The 23,338-nt window shown below is 42.4% G+C and overlaps 1 protein-coding gene across 17 annotated transcripts in view; it reads right to left on the minus strand.

Moving 5' to 3' along the window:
* The window catches only part of LOC147114610 (focal adhesion kinase 1), a 630,568-nt gene that overhangs the window by 416,426 nt on the left and 190,804 nt on the right, over positions 1 to 23,338 (minus strand). The window contains exon 1 of one of the 17 annotated variants that reach the window (XM_085992425.1): positions 1,314 to 1,440. The exons of the other annotated variants lie outside the window; for them this stretch is intronic. Within the exon in view, the coding sequence (XP_085848551.1) occupies positions 1,314 to 1,425 (112 nt within the window). The 5' untranslated portion in view covers positions 1,426 to 1,440. Of the gene's footprint in view, positions 1 to 1,313; positions 1,441 to 23,338 lie in introns of those variants that run through there. 17 annotated transcript variants of the gene reach the window in all.

Here is a 23,338-nt window from a genome sequence, read left to right on the forward strand (position 1 = left end):
TGGTCTACAAAGCAGTAGTGATACCCGCCCTCCTGTATGCGTCAGAGACATGGACCATGTACAGCAGGCACCTCAAAGCACTGGAGAGGTACCCACAACGCTGCCTCCGCAAGATCCTGCAAATCCATTGGCAGGATAGGTTCACCAACGTCAGTGTTCTCGCTCAGGCCAACATCCCCAGCATCGAAGCTTTGACAACGCTTGATCAGCTCCAATGGATGGGCCACATCATACGCATGCCCAATTCGAGACTCCCAAAACAAGCGCTCTACTCGGAGCTCCGACACAGCAAGAGAGCCCCAGGTGGGCAGAGGAAACGCTTCAAGGACACCCTCAAAGCCTCCTTGAAAAAGTGCAACATCCCCACCGACACCTGGGAATCCCTGGCCCAAGACCGCAAAAAGTGGAGGAGAAGCATCCAGGAAGGCGCCGAAAATCCTTTTTTATATCAGTTTCAATTTTGTTTACATGGTGCTGGGGTGTGCAGATGGGATTCTTTTGTGCCAGCCATGCCCATCACACATTGACGCCTATCCTTGATGCACGAGAGGATTAGTTAGGATGTCATTTGCATGGGATCACCATGAAATAGCGTCAAAAATGTTTTGTCCGCTATACATCAATTCACATTAGACTCAGAAAAGAGAGGGGCAGACAACAAGCAGCTGCTGAACAATAATGTACGTGGATGAAACAGCTGAGTGTTTTGTGTTCTTCAGTGCAGATTACTGAACATTACTACCGCATTTGAGATTTTAAGAACAGATTTAGAGGTAAAAATGCCGCCTCTAAATTTTCAAATTCTCACAAATAAAAAAGATTCTTAGCAAAGGCGAGGTAGTACATGATGTAGACCCTTCAATGTGCTGAACACAAAGTAATGTAATGAATATGGTTCCCTGATTGCCAAGATGTAAGATTCAATCTAAACTATGCCATCAGCCAAAAAAAACAAGAAAAACCAAGTATCTTTCTACATAACAGGGGGAGGAAAGTCATGTCATAAACCTCTCAGCAGCTGGTTCAATTGGAAAAGCCTCACAGGATACTGCCCCCACTGGTTGGGGTGCGCCGATTGGGGTGCAAGACAAAAATAACTTTCAAAAGAACTGATACAAAATGTAGTCAAAATGACCATTTTACTCCAGTCACAATTTACGGCTGAATAAGTATACAGATTCAATTCACACCGTAGAACAGAATCTTGAACCAGCCACTTCCTTTTTCAAATTGAGCAGTTTTATAACATATTGCAAAAACTTTCTAATTACTTATAAATTTCCACACAGGATTCAAGTCCTTTGTAATAATACCTTCTGCCTCGAGATGGTTTGCTTCTACCTCATTTCTTGTTCGAACACCCCAGCAAATACATGGTATGTAGGATTCTGATGGGGAAGGTGGATCCTTCTCAGCAAGAATCATAGATAAAACTTCAAATAATCAACTTCACTTTAAAAATAAATCAACAGGCCACTGAGCATTCTTCTTGTCGTGTCACATCCTTACAGTCAAACTATTCATAAACCAACAAAAGATGAATCATTATAACCTGGAGCTTTTTAAACGTCACAGGTAGTATACTTCCCAGTTGTAGCACTGTCTGCATGTTTGACCACGACTTTACAGTGTTTGCAGTTGCACATCCCAAAGAGACTGCCTCCAGACTACGAACACATATTATTGGAGTTCAGTAAGTATTAGATTGCACCATGTGAGTATTTGAAGAGCTGATTGGTTCAAACCCCACTAAAACAAACAGAAGCGCAATACACAGGAACCCTCTGCCAAATACTACTCAATGAGGTGGGGCACTACAGACAGGAATGTTTAAGTGTTACTTTCCTTAACCCTTTCAGGACTTCAACAGCAGCACAACAAACTAAAACAAGGCAATTTGTTTTATTTGGTCAGCCCTAAAAACAATACATACTATTATTTCCTATTAGAAAACCACAGCATTTACATTTTTCAAAAATGGGACCGAAAAGGCCTGCAGTCAGTTCTAAAAATGAATGGAATGGAATTAATACCACTTAATCACCTACTCGTTCAAATATTACTGAATTAATCCTTAAATGTTTTCACATTATTTATCTCCACTGTGTCACCAGGCAGTCTACACCGCATTTACTCTTCTAAGCTTGAAACTACATCCACTGGTTCTAGAGTTTGTGGCAATGTTAATCAGGGTTCAATTTATCTAACCAAAGAGCAAAAAAACTGGGTGCCGGAAATCTAACAAAAGAAAAGAAAATTCTGGAAACACTCAAGCCAGTCAGCATTTGTGGAGAGAACAGACAAGTTAAAGATACAGCTGCAGACACTTTCCTCACCACTTTCTTAACCTCCTTGACAATGCTTTTATATTCGTCTCAATCTACCATGCTGCCCATAGATTGATACTTTCGGAACTTTTTTTGCCTTTATTTCCAGCATTAATTCTATTGTTACCCACATTGATCTTTTCTTCTGTTACCCTTCTTCCCTTATGGTCAGGGGCGGTGTTTGCTTTGCGGGGGGCTCCATTCAAAGGTTCAGTTTGGGTCGTACATTTTAGTAGACAATAAATCGTACCAATTTATTCTGGTGTCAAATCAACACACGCACGATTGTGATAAGGCATGTTTGTAATAGGTAACTATATGCAAAAATCAGAGACAGCTGGTCGGTGTGACCAACATCTGGAGTGCAGTCCATAATCATGGCAAAATATCTTGTACTATGGACTGGTTTGACTTTAGCTTGAAGGATGCAAATTCCAATCAGCTGAATCAAATCGCTCTCAATAGCCTTGCTCAAGATGGCTTTTGGCTCAGCCTACTCATTAGATTTTTTTTTTAAAAACAGGAAAAGCTGTTTACTAGTGGAGGAGGTTTCAAGTAATTGCGCAAGGTTTATAGCACAACAAGCATATGATGGAGGGCACAGCGTCATTACAGCTTCAGCAAAGACGCAGGATTGTGAAAAAAACCCACAAAAAGACTGGTGTGATACATAATGTATGTTTAGGAATAAAACAAAATGCTGGAAATGCACAGCAGCAGCCAGAAAGAGAAAAGAGTGGGTAAAAATTTAACCTGACGGTTTTGCACACCAAATTTTAAATTTCAGAAAATTTGTTACAATTACTGAAAGCAAAACACATGAATGGAAACTGACTCACCCTCTGTTTTTATGTTATGTATCGATTGATTTCAACTATTACAAAATTGGAATTGCCTGCATTACCTTCACCAAAGACACAGAGCCGGGAAACACCAAGTGTGGGAGGTTGTACAGACATCAACTGATTCTGGAACCCACTAAATCTGCGATTCTGGCACGCACCAACGTTCTTGTATTCTCTCTTACTTTCATCATACCTACAGGCCCAAATGCCCTCTTGCTCAATTTTAGTGTGTTTGTTTTCTAACGTCTTCATTTATCCATGGCATTCTGAAACTTGATTATTTTTTTTTATAAACAGAATATACTTATTCTGCAACTGTGCAATCTCCTTAAAAATACCCAATTGTTGGTCAACATTCCTGTGTGCAATTTCACTCTCCACATCACCTCAGCTAGCTCCACAGGTTTCTAAAATCTGCCCAAAAGGGGATTTAGTGCTCAAAAATATCAGGAGAGATAATGCAGTGAGGCACATGGGCCTGTGATTCCAATGGGCAGTGGGATATTGATGCCAGTACTAATTCTCAATTTCAGCCCCGACATTTGTAAACATATCTATCCACAGAGAAGGGCAAAAACACACACAGAAAGTCTTAACCTGGGGACCACAAAAAGTATTAAAATGAACAATGAAATATTCTACTAATTTTTCAGTAAAAAGAGAATTGTTAAATGTGAGGTCGGACCCCTAAGAGGGGATAGCAAGTTAGTAGAAAATAAGCAGAACTTGGCAGGGAAACGTAACAATTAAATTGCTGCAATTACAGGCACACCAGCAGAGGCAAAGTCTTAAAAGCATATGATATGTGTTCCTGGTGTCAGCATTGTGTGGTCTAAGGAGATCAGGGGCTATAAATGGGAGAAAAACCCTGAAAACATCTCCCCCCCCCCGCCCTTCAAAATAAAGTTTGCAGGAAATAATCATACAACCCAATACCTTGGCTCGGTGGTAGCAGTTTCGCCTCTGAATAAGAAGGTTGTGGATTCAGCGACTTGAGCGCATAACCTAGGCTGACACTTCAAGTGTAGTACTTAAGGCGCGCTGCACTTTGAGGTGCCATCTTTCAAATGAGATGTTAAACCGAGGCCCCATCTACTCTCTGATTCCATCCCTCGCTCCAGCTGCTCACTCAGGTTAAACTGGACCATAAGCAACTATTATGTCCTGCTCAAACCGGAACTGAATTTGCAATCCACCAGCTGGCCCATTACCAAGATGGAGCATTTGCATCTCCACAACACCACCAACATGTCTATCTTACTCCAGTTGTGCTGAAACCTTTGCCTACACCTCTGTAACCTTCAGAGTTTATTGCTTCAAGCTCATTTTCAGATTTCCAAGTTCCCTCTTACACAAATCTCAACTCATCTTAATCCTGTACTACATTCCACTCTCCTATCACCCCGATTTTAATCAACTCCACTGGCTCCCCATTACCCAGCACCATAATTTAAAAACTGTCATATTCATTTACAAATCTCTACATGGCCTCACTCCACCCCACTTTTGGAACCTTCTGTGCTCCATTCTGCCAAGTCTGAACTGTGCATTTCCCTCCCTCTGATCCATTATCAGTAATAAAGCCTTCAGTAACCACCACCCTGCATTCTGGAAATGACATCTTCAATCCGTTCCTCTAACCTTCTCCCAATTGATGCTTATCGTCTGATTTCCTTCCCCTCTTCAGACAAAACTTGGACATTTTCCTATGTTAAAGATGGTATCTAAGTTTAAGTTATCACAACCATCATAATTATAGAGGCCTTTTAAGAGGCATGCCTACCTATTAATGTTAAGTATGTGTATTGTATTGAACAATTAACACAAAGACTTAAACGTATAACTCAAACAGGTCTTTACTGGTTGGAGGTAGGGACTATACATAGGTCTTTACTTCATGCCCACAGGCGGGAACTGAGGGGGATCAGTACCCACAGTACTATTTATACCCCTATGGCCAGGAGTGGTACTGCGTATCACTACGCCCAACAAGTAGTGCAGTCCTGTCCATAGGTTCAAAGTAGCACACATATTACATACACAACAATTAAGAACATAAGAAATAAGAGCAGCAGTAGGCCATATGGCCCTTCGAGCCTGCTCCGCCATTCAATAAGATCATGGCTGATCATCGACCTCAACTCCACTGTCCCGCCCGATCTCCATATCCCTTGATTCCCCTAGAGTCCAAAAATCTATCTATCTCAGCCGTGAATATACTAAAAGACTCAGCATTCATAGCCCTCTGGGGCAGAGAATTCCAAAGATTCATAACCCTCTGAATGAAGAAATTCCTCCTCATTGTAAGGTTCTCAAAATTCCCACATTCCCCCAAGGTTATTAATAAAAGGGACCCTGCATGGACAATTTAAAAAGGGTACCCAAAAGAGGGCGTCCGCACCTCGTGATCAAAAGCCTGTAAGATTTTTAAAGCTTGGACTCTGCAGCAGCACAGGCAGCTTTGGGAAATCGAAACTTAAAATGCATTTCTGTGAAAAGGACATTGGCCCAGAACTTGGTGTCGGGGGCTTGCCGCGCGTGCAAGCCCCCGATGTGCACTTGCCCTGCGCGCCGACATCTGAAACCTGGCCCGCAGTGGATTTCCTTTCAGTGGCCAGGTTCTGATGTCGGCGCGCTGTGCTAACCTGACCCAGCGGCGTAGTTAGTGTGATGTGCTGGCTGGGATCAGGTGAGCACTGTTCAGCCAATCGGGGGAGGGGAAACTTCATTCATAAGTTTGAGTGTAAGAACTGTCAAACTCATGAGAAGTACTGCACCCCAAAACACTACTTAAACTTTAAATAAAAATTTTAAAAACATCCCAATCATTAAATTAAGTATAAATAAGTTTAAAAAAATAATTTAAACAATAATTTTTTTTTTTGAAAAAAATAAATTTTTAATAAAAAGGGTCTAAAACTAAACTTACCTTATTGTAGATTCTTTAAAATAATAAACCTGTGGGAAAAATTTTTTCTAAATTGCACTAAAACGCCACTTACCTGTAAAAATAAATACTTAAGTGTGCTTTTTACAAGCATAAAGACCGGAGACCTTTACACATGCGCAAATCCCCCAAAACAGAGGAAATCCAAGACGCACGCGCGAGCCTCTTCAACTCTTGGGTGAGAGGAGAGGAGAGGAAATGCCGGTTTTTAGCGCATGCGCTGTGCATGCTGAAAACCAGCATTTCCTCCGGCCAGACGCGCGAGTACCCCTTCCATACTCACGCGTTTGGGGAGGAATTACTGCCCCTTTGTGTTTGAAAAGCCAGACAGCTAGGCAAACATTGAATATGCATTTCATCAGATCGAAACAGATCAACCCAGTTAGGCCTAAGCATAAGGCCATCAGTTTGTCCGCATAAATAATCGGAAACAGCTTAAGGAAGCCACCGAAGCTGCTCAGGCCGATTAAAATGCATTAATGACAATACAGCCCGGACATCGGGCCATCAGGTGCGATAAACGGCCATCTAAAGTCAGTTCGTTTAGATTGGTATAATCATTTAAAACAGCGCGCCAAAAGTCAAACAATAGACTGACCTGATTTGGCGCGCAGATAAGGGTTTTCAATGGGAGTATAATTATAGGCCCATTGGTAGCCACGTTTTTTTTTGCTTCATCTTGCTTGCTGGCTTGATAGCGCTTGCCACCTAGCCACTGCCCGTGGCTTTCCCCAAATCCATTAGGGACGACGGCACAGCACCAGGCGAACGCGGGCAGACCAGGCCAGCATTTTCCTGACGAGTGATGTCAGGCTAACTGGCCTGTAGTTCCTTGTTTTTTCTCTCCCTCCTTTCTTGAATAGCAGTGCTATATTTGCGACCTTCCAATCCGCTGGGACAGTTCTCGAATCTAGGGAATTTTGGAAGATCAAAACCAATGCATTCACTATCTCTTCAGCCACCTCTTTTAGAACCCTAGAATGTAGGCCGTCAGGCCCAGGGGATTTGTCGGCTTTTAGCCTCATTAGTTTCTCTAGTACTTTTTCTCTACTTATATTAATTACGTTAAGTTCCTCACCCTCATTAGGTCCTTGGTTCCCCACCATTTTTGGTATGCTTTTTGTGTCTTCTACTGTGAAGACAGATAGAAAATATTTGTTTAACGTTTCTGCCATTTCCTTATTCCCCATAATAACTTCTCCTGTCTCAGCCTCTAAGGGACCAATGCTTACTTTTGCTACTCTCTTCCTTTTTACATAGTTGTGGAAGCTCTTGCTAGTTTTCTCTCATCTTCTATTTTTTCCCTTTTTATCAATTCTTCGGTCATCCTTTGTTGGTTTCTGAAACTCTCCCAATCCTCAGGCTTGCTATTATTCTTTGCAACATTATAAGCTTCTTCTTTCAATCTAATGCTACCCTTAACTTCTTTAGTTAGCCACGGTTGGATCACTTTTCCTGTGGAGTTTTTTGTTTCTCAATGGAATGTATTTTTGTTGAGAATTATGACATTTTTCTTTAAATGCCACTGCTTATCTACTGCCATACCTTTTAAATCCAATCTACCTGAGGCAACTTGCCCCTCATACCTATATAATTGGCTTTATTTAAGTTTAAGACTCTAGTTTCGGACTTAGGCAAGTCACTCTCAAAATTAAGGTGAAATTCTATAATATTATGATCACTCTGCCCGAGAGGATCCTTTACTGAGATTGCTAATTAAGCCTGTCTCATTACACAATACAAGATCTAAAATAGCCTGTTCCATGGTTGGTTCCATGACATTTGTTCCAGGAAACTGTCCCGAATGCATTCTATGAACATCCTCCAGACTACCTTTGGCAATTTGATTTGTCCAGTCTAAATGAAGATTAAAGTCCCCCAAGATGATTGCATTACCTTTGTTGCAAGCTCCTACTATTTCTGGATTAATATTCTGTCCAATGGTACAGCTACTGTTAGGGGGCCTATATACTACTCCTACCAGTGTTTTCTGCCCCTTGTTATTCCTTATCTCCACCCATAATGATTCTACTTCCTGATCTTCCAAGCAGAGATCCTTTCTCACTACTGTCCTTATGTCATCCTTTATCAGGGCTACTCCCCCTCCTTTTCCATTCGGCCTGTCTTTTCGAAACGTCAAGTACCCTGGAACATTTCGTTCCCAACCTTGGCCACCTCGCAACCATGTCTCTGTAATGGCCATTAGATCAAACCCATTTATCTCAATTTGTGCCACTAGTTTGTCTATCTTGTTACGAATGCTTTGTGCATTCAGATAAAGAGCTTTTAATTCAAATTTTTTACCAGTATTCCCTGCTTTAACCTTATTCCCTGCTGCACTGCTACCATTAAACTCTATCCCTTCCTGTCACACTCTGCTTATTGTTACCCAAATCGCTACACTGCTCTATTGCCTTGACCTTTCTCTTTAGATTTCTAAATTTCCCCTCACCTGACCCCTCTTTTTTAGTTTAAAGCCCTATCTACAGCCCTAGTTATTCGATTCGCCAGGACGCTGGCCCCAGCCCGTCCCGACAGAAAAACTCCCTTTCCCCAGTACTGGTGCCAGTGCCCCATCAATTGAAATGAACTGATTCTACTTCCTGATCTTCCAAGTTAAGAGCTGGTGCAAAGCCATCCTAATTCAGCTGCTACAGATGTCCCACGGAACAGCCTGGAAAAAAAGTTGACAAGAAACTTTCCCATTAAAATAAAACAAAACTGTTTGATATATCAAGACTGGGATTTAAAGGCAAGGCATTCGAAGACATCACCACCAGAACTAACTAGTGTATACTGAGACAATCAGAGCGTCAGAATTCAAAGAGTCACCTTAGGTTACAGCTTTAATTAATTAAGGCTGTGTCAACTAACTTGTCAAGATTAGCAATCCAAATAATGAACTGATTGGGCTTACCCCAGGTGCAGGACAGCTCTTTGGCACAAGGAGGAACGAAGAGCCATAAACTGCTGCACTGTTGAGGGTGTTGTCTGCTCATCAACAAACAGTGCAAGCATACTGTGACTTTGTGCTGTCGAGAGCTAGCACTGGATGTTAGAATAAAAGGATTTGTTCCCTGTTAGAACCCTTTATTCACTCCAGAATATGATCAGAAGTATTTTTGCTTAATTTTGATCAAAAGACAAATGGACAGCAAGTTCAGCTGAGTGAGAAACATGTTAAAAGGTCTTGAAAAAAACTTGATTCACCTGAGGGGGGTCAGAGAGGAATTTTCCAGAGTATTTTTCCCTTATTGGCCCTGTTTTTTTTTGCCTCTCCCAGGAGATTACATGGCTGCGGAGGGCAAGAAGAGTTTGGTCATGATGCTGCAGCCATCATGAGTGTGGGGCAAGCTTGGACAAGCTGGTCTTTATCTGCCTGTCATTTTCATAGGTTTGTAAATATTAACATTTTTAAGAAAAAAATGTATATTAACTATTATTCTCAAAGTTTAAGTTTTAAATTTAATTTAACATTTGAAAACAAAAACTACAAACTCCCTCTCAAAAAAAGGTTCAGTGGGTAAACATACAAACTGATGCAGTACGGACTTAAGATTCAATCTGAGGCAGTCAGCTGATGTTAGCTGTTGCTGCAGTGGGGCACCAGAATTGGTCTCAGTGTTGTTGGGCTAAGGTGAGGGAGAAGCAACTGTTTTTCCTGCTTCTGACTGCAATTAAGAAATCCATGCTAGAAAGTGCACCTATGTCTGTGTTGAGTGAGAACAGGTATGCGTCGGTTGTGATGCTGAATCCCAGACGAATAACCTTGAAACACTGTCTGCTCACGCATGAAAAATAACCAGAGTGGTACCTGTGACACCATAGGTCATGACGAATCACAACCTTTGGTGGGGTGGGAACTTAGGAGGGAGTGAGTCAGGAAGAACCTTGTATAGTTCAGGATCTGCCTCCGCAAGATCCTGCAAATCCATTGGCAGGATAGGCGCACCAACGTCAGTGTTCTTGCTCAGGCCAACATCCCCAGCATCGAAGCTTTGACCATGCTCGATCAGCTCCGATGGGACGGGTCACATTGTCTGCATGACCGATGCGAGACTCCCAAAACAAGTGCTCTACTCGGAGCTCCGGCACGGCGAGAGAGCCCCAGGTGGGCAGAGGAAACACTTCAAGGACACCCTCAAAGCCTCCTTGAAAAAGTGCAACATCCCCACCGACACCTGGGAATCCCTGGCCCAAGACCGCACAAAGTGGAGGAGAAGCATCCGGAAAGGCACCGAACACCTCGAGTCTCTTCGCCGGGAGCAAGCGGAAGCCAAGCACAGGCTGTGCAAGGTGCGCACGTCAACCCACCCGCCCCTTCAACCTCCGTCTGCCCCACCTGTGACAGAGACTGTAGGTCCCGCATTGGAGTCATCAGTCACCTGAGAACTCATTTTAAATGTGGAAGCAAGTCATCCTCGGTTCTGAGTGACTGCCTAAGGAGAAGTGTATAGTTCAACCTTTTGAAACATTATTTAAGTTCTGAAGAGGAGCAATAAAAACAAACTGAATAAATTCTTAAATAAAACAGAAACTGTTAGAAACACACAGCAGGTTTATCAGCATCTACAAAGACAGGATACAGGTTAGCATTTCCGGTAAGGATCCTTCATTGTTAGCAAGAGCCCATACCCAGAGCATTAATCGTTTTTTTCTCTTTATAGATGCAGATAGACCGGCTATGTATTTCCAGCAGATTTTTGTTGTATTTCAGATTTCCAACATTTGTTGTTTCTTCTTTATTGGTACCGAACAGATCCTGTACCTATGTTATAATTCTGTACAGCATATTTTAAGGCAATGAATCTAATACACCGTTAATGAATTACAAATTTAGCTTTAAATGTTGGTATCAAAAATAAGAACATAAGAAATAGGAGCAGGAGTAGGCCAATCGGCCCCTCGAGCCTGCTCCGCCATTCAATAAGATCATGGCTGATCTGATCCTAACCGCCAATCCACTATCACCGAACCATCTCCTGAATCTAACAGAATTAGACACACGAAATAGGAGCAGGATCAGGCTACACGGCCCCTGGGCCCGCTCCGCTACCCACAGGGCCATGACCGATCCGAACCTAGACTCATGTCCAAATTCCTGCCCGCTCCCCGTAACCCTTAATTCCCTTCACTTCTAGGAAACTGTCTATTTCTGTTTTAAATTTATGTAATGATGTAGCTTCTACAGCTTTTTGGGGCAGCATATTCCATGGACCTACCACCCTCTGAGTGAAGTAGTTCCTCCTCATCTCAGTTTTGAAAGAGCAGCCCCTTATTCTAAGACTATGCCCCCTAGTTCTAGTTTCACCCATCATCGGGAACATCTTCCCCGCATCCACCCGATCCAACCCCTTCACAATCTTATATGTTTCAATAAGATCGCGCCTCATTCTTCTGAACTCCAATGAGTAGAGTCCCAATCTACTCAACCTCTCCTCATATGTCCATCCCCTCATCCCCGGGATTAACCGAGTGAACCTTCTTTGTACTGACTCGAGAGCAAGTATGTCCTTTCTTAAGTATGGACACCAAAACTGTACGCAGTATTCCAGGTGCGGTCTCACCAATACCTTGTACAACTGAAGCAATACCTCCCTATTTTTATATTCTATCCCCCTAGCAATGAAAGCCAACATTCCATTGGCCTTCTTAATCACTTGCTGCACCTGCATACTAACCTTTTGAGTTTCGTGCACCAGGACCCCCAGGTCCCTTTGTACTTCAGTACTTTCCAGTTTCTTGCCATTAAGATAATAACTTGCTCTACGATTTTTCCTGCCAAAGTGCATAACCTCACACTTTCCAGTATTGTATTCCATCTGCCAAATCTCTGCCCATTTACTTAGCCTGTCGATGTCCCCTTGCAGGTTTTTTATGTCCTCCTCACTCACTACTTTCCCTCCCATCTTAGTATCATCTGCAAACTTTGATATGTTACACTCTGTCCCCTCCTCCAAATCGTTAATATAGATTGTAAAGAGTTGGGGACCCAGCACCGACCCCTGCGGAACACCACTAGTTACTGATTGCCAGTCTGAGAATGAACCATTTATCCCAACTCTCTGCCTTCTGTTAGATAACCAATCCTCTATCCATGCCAGAATATTACCCCCAATCCTGTGATTTTTTATCTTAAGCAATAATCTTGTGTGGCACCTTGTCAAATGCATTTTGGAAGTCTAAATACACTACGTCCACTGGTTCCCCTTTATCCACCCTATACGTTACTTCCTCAAAGAACTCCAGCAAATTTGTCAAACATGACTTCCCCTTCATAAAACCATGCTGACTTTGTCCTATTAAATGATGATTATCCAAATGTCCTGTTACTGTCTCCTTAATAATGGACTCCAAAATTTTACCTACCACAGATGTTAGGCTAACCGGTCTATAGTTTCCAGCCTTCTGTCTACTGCCCTTTTTAAATAAGGGTGTTACATTAGCAGTTTTCCAGTCTGCCGGGACCTTTGCCGAGTCCAGGGAGTTTTGGAAAATTATTACCAATGCATCCACAATCCCTACCGCCACTTCCCTCAAGACCCTAGGATGTAAGCCAACAGGTCCAGGTGATTTGTCCGCCTTGAGTCCCATTATTTTACCGACACTTGACACTTTCCTGAAAAACTGTTTAAACTCTAGTCAGCGGTGCAGGCTGAGAGCAGTTATTGAGCCTGATTATGAGCCGAGACAACAATGAATTCAAACTTAAGTGCAGTTCTTTAAGTTCTCTCCACGGATGTTTATTCAGGGTCCTCCAATGATCAGAGTCAGCAACTCCTCCAAACCAACATGTATGTCACACACTCACTCATCATTTAAATACACACAAAAATCAAAAAGATTGATATAAACACAAAGTTGTTGAGGTTAATGACCTTTAGAATAAGGGTACTGACATGACTGTAGCTCTTTTATATGTAAATAATTTTACAGTAACACATTTGCAAACAGGAATACGTAACACTGTAATCATACGCCTTCAGGTTTTACATCACTATCACCTCTACTACCCTTGCTTCACCTTGGACGCACTCCACATACTCAAGATAATGCCAAAAATGTAAGAAACATTATTTAAAAATCAACTTATATACAACATAATGTCAACAAGTAGCTGGTAGCAAGCTTAACGTGGTAATTCAATCTTTTCATTTAGCAGGCATTCCACTCCAGCTTTGCTGTTTGTTTTGCGCGTCCTTGCAACTCAATGCCAGCCATTTAGTTATCCAATATATATTATACCGCATAATACACATATTACTTCCTTTCCAATGGAAAGCAAGCCCATCATTTTTACATCACAACAGCCACTAGAGTGGGAGGGTAGATCAGCGCATCGGATTACCAAAACCTCATGCCACAAATAAACAGGGTGCAGATTTCTGCTTCAAATTTCCTACATAATAGCTTAAAATTTTTTAACTGGATAATCATGGAAAGGTGCCCAGGGTGGAAAAAGAAACTCAGCCTCTTTTGCACACTTTCTGAAAGCTAGTTACGTAGAGCCAGAGGTCATGGTGCTGTTTGCATAACTGCTCTTTTGACAAAGAATGACTTGTGGCGCAAAAGTTCCAGGTAGGAGAAAAAGTGAGAACCAGGAGCAGTGGGAGTGGGGGCGGGAATTAAGGGAGAAAGTGTGCACAAGAAAAATAACCTCTCTACTTATTATTGCCCATCATTCAGCTATTGTTTTTAAATGAAAAACATTTGTGTAATTCACTTACACACATAACAGCTTTTCAATACAATCAAGTAAAGTATGTATCTCCATAAACCACTCAACTTAAAAATAAATATGCTAAATCTATTAAAATACAATTATCTAGGCCTAGACCTCACTCCCAGCCTCACAGCTCGAATATGAATTCACAGCAGAGCCCTAAATGAACTTGGCAACATTTGCACCTTTTCAATGATCGTTGACTATTCATTCATTATATATGGATGTGGATAAAGCAGGGGTCATTCAGAGATTACATAAATTAATTCTTCTATAAAACCTAAGTGGAAGAAATGTGTGTCGAAATTGTAATTTTGTTCTGTTCTCATTGATACCACATATTAGTAACTATACAGTAGCTAGTGCATTTATGGTTCTTCAGATACCAAAGTCGTTTTCGTCTCCCTTTTATCCGCCTTGTGCAAACATTTAGCAAAAATAAATTCCCTTTTCACAAAAGGTAATTCTCCAGAAAGACAGGTCCATTTAACATGCTATCATTGATCTCCAACAGCAACTAAAAGTGCATCTATTTTGAGGGCAAATCACTGTTAACTGTGCACTGCTGATAACAGGCAAACAGCCATGTTGCTATCGATGACCGAATGCAAATTAATTGTGTTTTACCATTCGATCTGTTTTCACTCTTAAAAACATGAATATTTAACAAGTCTTGATAAGAATGTAAAGCATAATTTAGTTCTACAAATTTAGATTTGAATAGTATCTAAAAGCTCCTTCTCTGTATGTAGACTAAAAGATTGACCAGATGCCTGTAGCATTTAAGTAAATGGCAGCACCATAAATTTGCAATGAATGCTGCAGCTAGCACTTTGAATGCTCAAGATTTGAGTTATGCGTATTTATAAGAAAACCTGGCAGCAAATGGTTAAATGTAGATGGTAAAATCAAAATAAAATCTTACCAGGACTGCTATTCAAGATGCAACTATGGGTAGGTACACTGAACTGAATTAGTCACATTTAACCAGTTGATTAGAGGGAGTCCCATCAGAATAGTTGACGTTAAGATAATATGGCTTACACAAAACAGTGCTATTGTACTTCAGCAGGCATTGAAACAAGTCGTAAGAAAAAACTAAAATCAGTACTGTACTAGAAAAGTTGGTTCACAATGAACTTCCTTAATACCGGTAGACCAAGTGGATATTTATTTCTACAACCTCTCCAATAACTGTTTAAATAGACAAGTTTCGGTCATCCCCACTAATTCATTAAGACTAATTAAAATTAAATTTACACATCTGGATTACTTCACTGCATTAGGCAAAAGTTAATACAAAACTATTTTCCCAGGTTGGTAGAAAATTGCCACATCTTACTGCGATGTAATTTAAGGAGAAGTCCGAGAGGCAAGGAGGGTGGAAAGCAGGTACTTTCTCTTAAACAGGACACCGACTGCCCCTTTTCTGAGATCAACTGCTTAGCAAGTAACAAAAGGGAACACAGACAATGCCTAGCTGCTCAGTTGCTGCAACACTGAATATAAATAAAGCAACTTTCCAGAAACAGATCTTTAAATAAAAGTCAATGTTAGTTCCATCAATGTATTCCAGCTAGTTTTGCCAACGATTATGACCATGCAATTTCCCTCAATCCCATTCACCTCCAGTTTGATAGAATATGGATTTTTTTTAAACTTACTTTAAAAAGAAATTGTAATAAAGTCACATTATTGATTTACAATCCATGCACCATAAACAGGAAACATCAAATATTTGTCATAGTAAAAAAGACATTAAAAAAGTTACAGAAAAATTCAGTCTACTTTGCACTTGAAAATTTCCCCTTTCTTGATCATGTTTTCTTTACCATGAAAATCACAGGTTAAACTAGTTAAACACCACAACATATATGTAGCTCGATGTTCGGTGAAATGCAATTCCATCCCTACATGCATAATGAGCTTGATATTTTCTAATCTCGCTACAATTCAGTATGTACTCTGATCAATGCATGATAATTATCATTTTTAAATATGGCATATTTTAAGCCATATTTTGATATTCCAATGCCAATTCGGTTACTGATATGAATAACTACAGTATTAATGTGTTTGGGACAAAAAGGTCACTACAGGTTACTATTAATGGATAGCCTACATCATAATGTGACCATGTTTTCTAAACCAAATCTGGGGACACTACAGGGTAGGAGCACAGCAAAGTAACCAGGATGGAAAATGTAGGTTGTGCAGCATAGCAAGGCAAACATTTTTAGCAGCGCATATACACTACAAATGCAAAACAAATGTGCATATAATTAACATGGATGTGGCGTCACACTATTGAAGCGCACTGAGACACCATTTATAAATAATACAGTAACACGGTTCAGTCCATTGGCCTGAAACTGTGATTATGTCTAACAATATTATATACACATATTCCAATGAATATGGCTCTAGTCTATTCGGGGATGAGATTAGTGAACCGGGGGACTCTTCCAGGGACACCGTTTGCCCGGGGACACAGTACCTCATCCGAGGACTGTCCCCAGAAAACGGGGACGTATGCTCACCCTACTATTCCATAAGCTGCAGTCAGGTTCAAAAACCACACTGAAAAAAAATAGTACGAGGACAGAGCATTTGCCAAATCAGGACACCGTAGTGAACATGGAATAACCACTCAACTGAAACCTCACTGCGCATGAATTTCCTCGATCATTTGCACCGCTTCAGAGATACATCCACCTAAACTCTCTGCAACTCACTGATCCACCACCATGAAAAGGAAAAGCATACACCTTGACTTAATCTTAAAAAGTTTAAAATCACTGATTAATTTCAGCATTCCTAAAGGACCAGCTTCACAAGCCCAGTTTACAAACTTCATGCTTTTGTTCTCTGGCACAATAAATAAAGAAGATACACACACAACAGGTGAATAATGAGGATATACAGTTTATTCCAGCAGGTTGGAACAAGAAGCAACCATATAATAGAGATAAAGTCCCTGGTTTTATGGTTTATGTTGTAGGTTAAGAGAAGCGGTCCCAAGCAGACTTTTCTGAATTAGCTGGCTCCAGTTGGGAAGGAGATAGAGCCAGTACAATTTATCTTATGTACGTGTGCACTTCCTGTCTCACTCGAGATGTCCGTCATACTTAAAAAGTCACATACTGGTCAGTGAAATTTTTTAAAGAATTATCACAGAATCACAGAAACCCCACAGTGCAGATAGAGGCCATTTCGGCCCATCGAGCCTGCACCGACACATATCCCACCCAATCCCCGTAACCCCTACACCAACACATGTCCCACCCTATCCCTGTAACCCCACGTTATGAAGGAACAGAGACAGCCATTTCCAAAGTACAGGAAAAAAACAAAAAATACAGAGCTACAATGTCTGCAGGCCCTTAGTTGACCTACCAACACATAAAGCTAAGGTTCAGAACTCCAGCCTGAATAGCAATTAACCTTTGAGAAGAAAAGACTGGCTGAATTCACTAAATCAGACTTGCTAGCCCTAAAAGGGGCAAACACATAGGGGGAGAAATTCGGTGGGGCCGCAAACGGGGCGCCAAGCTCGCCTGGGCGCCGGAATTAGCGCAGCGATCGGAGCAGTCGCGACCGCTGGAAATTCAGCTTGAACGCCCCAAGAGGGACACGGGGCGAGGCTCGAGGCGCTCCGCGTCCCTCTTAGGGCGCTGAAACTGAATATCGCAGCGCAACGTACCGCAGCGCCACGGTGCGCTGCGGTACTGCAGGCCTACCTCCCATTCTTAAGGGGGAGGAGCCTGCACCAGCGCGATCGGAGATTGCGAGTGCCAGCAAAAGAGCCCGTCACCGAGGAGAAGTGCCGGGCTCTCGGAAAACAGCCGGCACTGCCGCGGGGGAAGATCAGGAGGCCAGGGACGGAGGTGCTGGCAGGCGGCCGCCGAAAAAAACGGCCGCCCCGCACCTCCACCTTAATTTGCGCCACTGCCGCCACAGAAAGGCCCCGTGAACCGGGCGCGATTTGCGAACGGCGCTACAGAGGCGGGCGCTACCGAATATCGAGATCGGGGCGGTAGCGGGGCGCTGCACAACAGGCTAACGCCGCCATTAGCACCCCAGCTAAATATCGCGGGAGGCGTGGCCAGTGGCTCTAAAGCCACCGAGTGCCCTCTTTGGGCGCTAACTGGTGGCGCAGCCCACCGAATTTCTAGGCCATACACTTTAGTATCAGAGTAATACATTGGCCCGGAATCTGCTGCAATGCTGATATTGGCAATGAACACTAAGTTAGACCACTGTGCTTCCCAATCCTCCAGTGGCAAATTCACTCCACAATTTGCTGGAAAAATAATTAGAATACGCCACAGCGAACATAGCGGCAACACAGAAACGATGTAGCAAATGGATATCACTTAAGCAACGGGAAAGAGCAAATGCATTGGTAGACTTGCCCTTGCACATTTAGGTTTATACATTTGTTGATGGCAAATTGCTGAAAGTGAGAGCTGATAACGTCGCAGCGAGGGAAACAGGGCAGCTGGGAGCTAATGAATGGAGCAAGCAACTGCAGATCTCCTTAACCAATCAGATTGAAGGATTGTGAAAAACAGAGGAAGGACTGAGAAGGAGGGTGAATTCAATGTCAAATCAGGAACAGAGAGAAATAAAGTGAGGGAAATAAAGATTGGATTGAGAGAAGAGAGAGAGAGACAAAGTAAAAGTTTTTTTTTTTTAAGAACTCCAGCAATTAAAACCTGAAGGAATGAGACTTGACACGTCCTAGGATAAGGAAGGATATACTTGTCAGAGGGAGTGCAGCCAAGGTTCACCAGACTCGTTCCTGGGATGGGGGATTGTCCTATGAGGAGAGATTGAGTAGACGAGGCCTATATTCTCGAGAGTTTAGAAGAATGAGAGGTGATCTCATTGAAACATACAAAATTCTTACAGGGCTTGACAGGGTAGATGCAGGGGGGATGTTTCCCCTGGCTGGGGAGTCTAGAACCAGAGGTCACAGTCTCAGAATAAGGGGTCAGCCATTTAGGACTGAGATGAGGAGAAATTTCTTCACTCAGAGGGTAGTGAATCTTTGGAATTCTCTACCGCAGAGGGCTGTGGAGGCTCAGTCATTCAGTATATTCAAGGCAGAGATCGATATATTTTTGAATATTAAGGGAATCAAGGGATATGGGGATAGTGCAGGAAAGTGGAGATGAGTTAGAACATCAGCCAAACTGCCAGTTTCAATGTTGTAATTTCTATGTAATTCAATGTAATGAAGTATCAGAGGATGTTCAGTGGCAATGGAAACCATACCACAACAAGCAGTCAACGTCTTCAGGAAACAAAGAGGAGTGGTCCATATTGGCTGAGAAAAGTGGCGAGAAAGAAAATTTAAATAGATGGGAAAAGAAAAAGACTTGTGTTTATATACAGGAAACTTTGTGTTATCCGGAGGCTAAATGTCCGGCAAGCTCGAGCCACCGGCAAAAATCAGGAGCCGTTTCGTTAGGTTTTTTTTCTTTTCGTTGCATTTTTCTCAACAGTCAAGCTCTGCAAGGTCTGTAGCTAAGCAACAGCTTCAGCTAGAGATGCTACAGAGACGCTTGCCGACTGTTTAGAAGCTGTTGCTAAGCAACAGGGTTTGTTGATTCACACAGAGCTGAAAATCTCCGTATGTTTCAACATCAGCGCTGGTGTGTCCGGCAGTTTTGAGGGAACTACAACAGCTCGGTCCCGTCGGTGCCGGATAGCACAAAGTTTCCTGCGCGCCTTTCACGACCACTGGACGTCTCAAAGCGCTTTACAGTCAATGAAGTACTTTTGAAGTGGAGTCACTGTTATAATGTGGGAAACGCGGCAGCCAATTTGCGCACAGCAAGCTGCCACAAACAGCAATGTGATAATGACCAGATAATCTGTTTTTGTTATGTTGGTTGAGGGATAAATATTGGCCAGGACACGGGGGATAACTCCCCTACTCTTCTTCGAAATAGTGCCATGGGATCTTTTACATCCACCCGAGAGCGCAGACGGGGCCTTGATTTAACATCTCATCCAAAAGACGGCACCTCTGACAGTGCAGCACTCCCTCAGCACTGCACTGGAGTGTCAGCCTAGCTTTAAGTGCTCAAGTGTCAGCTGTGGCGCAGTGGGTAGCCCATTCGCCTCCGAGTCAGAAGGTTCTATAGTTCAAATCCCACTCCAGGGACTGGAGCACAAAAATCTAGGCTGACGGTGCAAATTGCCTGCCACGTTTCCCACATTACAACAGTGACTACACTCCAAAATTACTTCATTCGCTGTAAAGCGCTTTGAGACATCCGGTGGTTGTGAAAGGCGCTATATAAATGCAAGTCTTTCTTTCAAATCCCTGGAGTGGGACTTGAACCTACAATTGTCTAACTCAGAGGCGAGTGTGCTACCAACTGAACCACAGCTGACACTGTGGATTACATGATAGACACATAAAAAGGCCATTTGGCCCATCTTACCTCATTAAGAACCTACAGTTCCCCAAATCACCACACCAGCTGCTACGTAAGTAATTCTCGGGTTTTTGCCTCTACTCGCAAATTCTGTGCGTTAATCACCTTTTGTGTGAAGAACTATGACTAACTTTCCCCTCACACTAGGGATGCTGAAGCCAATTATAGTATACCTTCTGCTGCAAGACTGGTAGCACGGATTTAGACTGAACCTGGAACCACCTTGGTCTGTATGGCTCACTACCATACGGGGCAGTGCATTTATAAACTGAGCTGTCAAGGAAATTGTTCAATTTAAAAAAAAAGTTTTTATAACTGAAAAAGGTTCTGCATTGTGCAGTGGGAAAGATCCCACTCATAGAAGCTACAGTATTACTGGGGAATTTCTTGTGTTAAGTAGATCTGAACAGCAGGGACAGCTTCCCCATTGTGCATTATGTTCTGGGGAAAGACAGCTGTGTGATGCAGCAACAAAAGTGAGCACTTCACACCCCAGCCCTTTCCAACCTATTTTTAACCTCGATAATCTCCTGCCCACCTATTAACAACTTTACTGCTACAATTTCATGATTTACAATTCAAGTTTACTTATATGTGGTACTGTTATACAGAAATATCCTCGGAAACATCAAAGAATAAAAGAATACCTCTGGTGGGGGAATCAAGAACAAGAGGGCACAATCTTAAAATTAGAGATAGGCCATTCAGGAGTGAAATCAGGAAGCATTTTTCCACATAAAGGGCAGCGGGAATCTTGAACTCTCCATCAAAAGGCTGTGCATGCTGGGTTAATTGAATTTTTCAAGACTGAGATCAACAGAATTTTGTTCGGTAAGGGTATCAAGGGGTATGGAACAAAAGCAGGTAAATGGACTGGAGGTACAAATCAGCCATGATCTAAATGAATATGGATCAGCCTCGAGTGGCTGAACAGCCTACTCCTATATTTCTATATAACAGGAACAGAAAATGATGCATTATGCAGGAATGGCATAGTGCAGGTATTGCTAAAGAAGCATGGAATTTTTTTTGCAACATGGGTGGAGAAGGCAAACATTTTGAGCAAGCTAGCATTGATAAGACAGAGTCTAAGATGCAGAGCAGCATATTCGAGAGAGAAAAATACCTGAACATCCAAGGAAAGAGGGATCAGAAGCAATAGAAGGAACTCAAATTCCGTACCAACAAATATGATGATGAAAACTGCACTGGAGTAAAATGTACAATGTAATATTGCCAGAAGGCACTGAATGGAATAATGCCGAAACTTTTTTTCAAACTATGTAGATCCCGGAAATATTCCAATGGAAGCAGCCAACCATCATGCTGAAAATCAACAAAGTAGAGTTCCAACACTTGAGGCAGGGCAGATAGGCCACATGCATGGTTTTTATTCCTCAATATACCAGCACCATTTTGGAGTTCATGTATTGAGAGAAAAATGGCAAAATCCACCTGCTAAGATTTTTTTCAGCAATTTTTCCCACGTACAGGTTGAGCGTCCTAAATCCGGAGTTCCGGAATCCGGGACGATTGGTGACAGGGTCGTCCAGAATCCGTAAAATGTTCCGGAATCCGGAACTCCGGATTTTGGATGCTCAACCTGTACTTCAAAAAGCCATTAACTTTTGTTGTCTTTTTTTTTAATCCTATGGAAAATGCGAATGATGAGTGTTGTGTTTTATCTTCCTTAATCTGCACAGCTCCACTAAGTGTCTCCGCCAGGCTGCGGCCACGGCACCACGCCGCCCTGGTGGCCTAGTGTGGGCCATCGGATGCTCTGCAGAGCTCGCAGCGTCCCTCCCCTTCAACAGAAGGGGAGGAGCGGAGAAACGCATCAGCGCTACGCGGAGCGGCCCAGGCATTTCCGGACTCGGAATGTGTTTCCGAGGTCCGAAGTCCGGAAACGCCCGAGCCCAGGTTGCGATATTTCCGGACTTCGGACATCAGAAACATGTTCCGAAGTCCGGAAAAACACGAAAACCAGCTCGGCCTCGGTTGCCAGATTCAGGATGCTCAACCTGTATCAAAAAGCTGATCCAAGATGCTTGTCTGCAATTATCCTGTAGAGTTAATATAAATAGCCCCAATCTCCAGGAGCAAATTTCAACAACAGCAATTGTAAATTGAATGGTCTGAATACAAAACCATTTTATACATAATTACTAGCTTTTAAGTGTACTATAGCTTTCCTTTGTGGGAATTTTTCTTTCTGCTTGAGTCATAATGCAAGTGAAAAGACTTCAAGTAGTGGGATCGGTCAAGCACACCCCTTTGACAGCCTCTGCCTATTATAGTAGATTAGTGTTAAGTGGCTTATTGGTCTTGTGCATATCACCATACACTCAATACCTTTATTTCGCACTCTGATGACGTATTCCTTGACCCTATCTTGACATTAACGTCTTGTTTTTGCTCTCCGCCCCCTCCCCCACATGTCCAAGCAGTTCTGCAGTGTGTGAGGGAGCCCCAAGCTGTGGAAACCACCCCATTACATTGTTGATGAATTCCACAACGTTACTAGCAATAGGAAAAAGATTGCATCATTGAAATCTTCTGGCTGAGGACCTTCCACAAATTGAGCTTTCAGCATGGTCAGTCAGAAAAATAGCAGCCAGCACAGTTAGTGGCATGACTGCCTCCAGAGGAATCTTGAAAATAATTTCCTAAATTGGCTACTGCCTCCACTGCCAGCAGTAGTCTGATCTCATTTCTACTCCAGCACTGCTGCCAAAATCAAAGCTGCAAATAGGTAGCAGAACTGAAGCATCAGCTTTCAACTAAATAATATATACTTGCCATTGTCTTTTCTGCTAATCAACCACAAATTATCACTCAACTTACACTAATGTCACAATCTTGAGGGGCTCATTCTGCATCAACAATGTGGAGCACATTGGCTCGTGTGTGTTTTTGAATCCATTGCAAGGAAGTAGAGGAGAAAAAAAGATGGTAAAACAGAATACAATGGTCTCACCTGTCCATAACTTATTTTATGAAAATAAAAATCACATAAGGGAGCAATTTCAAGCAATAATCTTATT

The sequence above is a fragment of the Somniosus microcephalus genome, chromosome 7, assembly GCF_052327205.1.
Source record: "Somniosus microcephalus isolate GS21.2 chromosome 7, FLI_Smic_1.0, whole genome shotgun sequence".
Lineage (NCBI taxonomy): Eukaryota > Metazoa > Chordata > Chondrichthyes > Squaliformes > Somniosidae > Somniosus > Somniosus microcephalus.